At 36.2% G+C, this 3,406-nt stretch overlaps 1 protein-coding gene across 1 annotated transcript; it reads right to left on the reverse strand.

Moving 5' to 3' along the window:
• Positions 1-350: 350 nt before the first annotated feature.
• Positions 351-3,406, reverse strand: LOC148658619 (uncharacterized). The gene is made up of 3 exons (XM_088640026.1): positions 3,148-3,406; positions 1,131-1,574; positions 351-738 (listed from the first exon to the last, which is right to left on the reverse strand). Exons 2-3 carry the CDS (start codon positions 1,561-1,563, stop codon positions 542-544), a joined length of 630 nt encoding a protein of 209 aa, XP_088496152.1. The 5' UTR covers positions 1,564-1,574; positions 3,148-3,406; the 3' UTR covers positions 351-541.

Genomic DNA, 3,406 nt, shown 5'->3' on the forward strand with positions numbered 1-3,406 from the left:
CCACATCCAGATCCACTGACTTTCCATGTTCTCTTCCTGAACTAGTGCCAAGAAATTTACGCCTCACAGACTACAACACTCATGGAAAACCTGTCTCCACCATCCCCTCCACCATATCCTTCCCGCTCCACAACTACAGCTGAAGTTGGTTACAGTACTCCAATGAGTTACAATGTCCTTCGCTTACATTATCCTACTCTGTTGTACAAGTGACTGGTCACCTTAACCAGGTGGAAAATTCTGGTTCCCTACAGGATGATTTTCAACGATGCAATGTACCAATAAAGATACTTTTAATTCCTCTGAATGCAAATGTGTAAAAATCAATAAATGTAAATAAACACAAAAAATTACTTGAAGGGTTTTATTTCATCTTCTAGTGAGGTTGTTATTCTATGGGGATAATCATCATCACACAAATCCATTTTCAATTTCAAATTCGATCAGCATAAATGTATTAGACCTTAACAGAACTAACTATTAGGTGCTTAGTTATTAAATGAACAGAAGCATTCATAGAAGCAATGTTTAATTGCATGCATCATTTAGAAGCAGTGGCAAAAATTGCTTGGAAAGTGATTTTGTTGTCTTGTTTATTCTCCATTCGAACATCAGTGAATCCAGTGGCTCGCAGGGCCTCCATGAAGACCTTGGGTTTCCAGTTCTCATCAAGAAAAACGTTCAATAATGCTACCTTCTTGTTTGAAGAATGTCTGAGAGTTGTCACCATGAGACCACCTGCCGAAACACAATTTTTAACATTTATAATCACAATAAGTGTAACATATACAATAGTGGAAAAAATGACTTAGTGCCTTAGTTTCTTAGTTTTTTAATTAGTATTAATTTCAGGATTAAGACTGATTAAATAAATTTAACATTCACCACAGTGGAAAAATAACAAAAGTTTCTTAATGGTCTTAGTTTCTGCTCATTTTATTTTATAGGGATCCGTTTCTTTCATAAACCCCCAAAATATGAAAACTTCAGTCAGTTCTCCCTTTAGCTTTAACTGAGACTGAATGCATTGTGGACCTTAAGACCTGCCTTGTAACTCCCCTCTTTAAGCTCTGGAATCAGCTTTATTCCAGCACCAGAAAACAGCTGCCCTGTCTGACTGTTCAACCCACCTGGTTTCATCACCCTGTGGACTTCCGAGGCCACAGCCTCCATGTTGGTCCAGTAGTAGTAGCAGTTGCAGTGGTAGACCTTGTCCACACTGCTGTCGGGAAGGGGCATGCCCATGATGTTGCCATTGAAGAGAGTAACCTTTCCAGATTCAATCTCAGCCCTCATCCTTTCACTGGCCTTTTGGAACATGTAATCAGAATGGTCAACCCCAAACAGCTTTCCCCTACCGCGTAGGAGAGGAGCAGCAGCCTGGAGCCCCAGCCCGAGCCCAAATCCCAACTCCAGCACCGTGTCATCTGGCTGAATCTCAACACACTTCACTGCATTTTCTTCCAGGACCCGGTGGTGCCATATGAAGAGCTTGGACAGTATCCATCCAGTTAGAGATTTAGCAGGTTTTCTAAGCTGTTGGTGGAGCTTTCTACTGAGCATTCCTGTAAAAGCTAAAGAAATGTACACATAAATTGTGAATTGCCAAAAGTGTAATGGTTTTGGAATTTTTACAAGTAAGGATAATGTTACAATCTAGGACTGGAACTAATTAACACTGCCAAGGAAGCAATTTCTGTAAATATTTTAAAAGATCTCATTATCATCAGTTGACTACCTCATTGACCATCTTACTCTCCATGATTGTCTCTTGTATTTTTCCTATGCCATGTTTTCAAACACTGCTGTCTATATAAGCCTGTCATTGTTTTTCTGGAGAGGTGTTTGAACAGAACAGATGGAAGTATTGTTCCTGTTGAACAGCACAGACAAGAAATCATTCAGGCTATAACTGAAATGTCTACTGATTAAATTGAATTTCTATTTTTAGTAAAATAGAATTAATCTTTGTTTCTGGAACTAGTCTATGGCAACCTGTAGAAGATTTTTTCCCAAACTTTTTCCTCAGCAAAGTTCATTTTTTTCCCTGGTTTTGCTTTTCTTTAGGGAAAAAACCCAAACATACGTACAACAGGTGAACACTAAAGCAGGTAAGCAGTCTGAAGTAACCTCAGTTTTAAACAGCCATAGAAAGGTGTAATATATTTAACATATTCTTTTTCATAAACCAAGGTAAAAAATAATTATGTAAGAACAACCCATTGAAATACAGCTTTCTGTGATGCACTTTACTGATTGATTATCAAAGTGGCTGGATTGGTGTTATGGAGATTGAGCAGTTTCAGTTCCCTCAGGAAAGGAATCACTGGAGTTCCATTCACTAAAAATGAAACTTCTAAGCTAAGCTTTGAAAATTGTGGCAATTCCAATTCATTACCAGTTTCACTTAAATTGAAATTATTCATGAATTTCAGTTCAATTTGGAACTGACTCTGTAATACATCAGTAATATTAGAATTGCTTTTTATAGATAATATATAGATAGATAATTAAGCCATCTGGAATAAACCATTTTTAATTTTTCTGAAAGGACTCTGAAAACAAACTGCTGAACCTTGCTAAACATGTTTAAACGTATTAGTGTAAAAGCATATGTCTGTATGTGACTATTGTTTATGTAGCAAATACATGAATGATCCTAAGATTTTTTTAAATTATTTTTCTTCTATTGTAAATCTGATAGGTATTTTCATATTGCATTTTTGTGTTTTACTACCTCATTTTTGTACCATAAAAATGCAGAGAATTCTCTGTGTGAGGCTTTAAGAATATAATTTATTAAACTGCATAACTGAAAAGACAAAACAGCAGTTTGAAAAATTAATTATGAAGGCGTTGAAGCTACATTTCACTTGCTTTACCAAAGTTTCTCACACCCAGGCTGTACTGCATCATCATTAATGAGGACAACATGAACCTCATCCAGTCTTCATTTACCATTATATCACCTCTACTCTTCTAGCTCTTGTCTGCATTTTTATTGACATTTTTCATTTATTTCTGAGCTATTTTAGTCTTCTAAACACTATCACATTAACAAACTGCATTTCCAAGTTCTTAAAAAAACATGTGTGCAATGATTCAAACACAAAATGTCACTTAAAAACACAAAACAGTTTTACCTACCTTATATTTGTTCAGCAATTGAAGTTAGAAATACCACTTTTTTATTTTTGTTATGTTCTGGTTTATGCTACTTGATTAAAAGGTAACTTTAAACTTGATTATCAGACTCTCAGCTCCTTTTATAAAGCCGCCCCTTAGCTCCAGGCAACTCAGACTTCTGAGTTCAAAATAAAAGTACCACTTCCTGCACATCAGAAAGTCCTGTATTCTCAGCATTTTCTGTTTCTGCAGATTCAAAATCAAGATCCAATGGAGGAGC

Source organism: Lepisosteus platostomus, chromosome 7 (assembly GCF_059453375.1).
Source record: "Lepisosteus platostomus isolate fLepPlt1 chromosome 7, fLepPlt1.hap1, whole genome shotgun sequence".
Classification (NCBI taxonomy): Eukaryota; Metazoa; Chordata; class Actinopteri; order Semionotiformes; family Lepisosteidae; genus Lepisosteus; species Lepisosteus platostomus.

Excerpts from the sequence above, each read along its gene's own strand:
- LOC148658619 (XM_088640026.1), bottom strand. The coding sequence starts at position 1,563 with ATGCTCAGTAGAAAGCTCCACCAACAGCTTAGAAAACCTGCTAAATCT. Across the intron at positions 739-1,130 it reads CCACAGGGTGATGAAACCAG|GTGGTCTCATGGTGACAACT; the intron begins GTGGGTTGAACA and ends GTGTTTCGGCAG.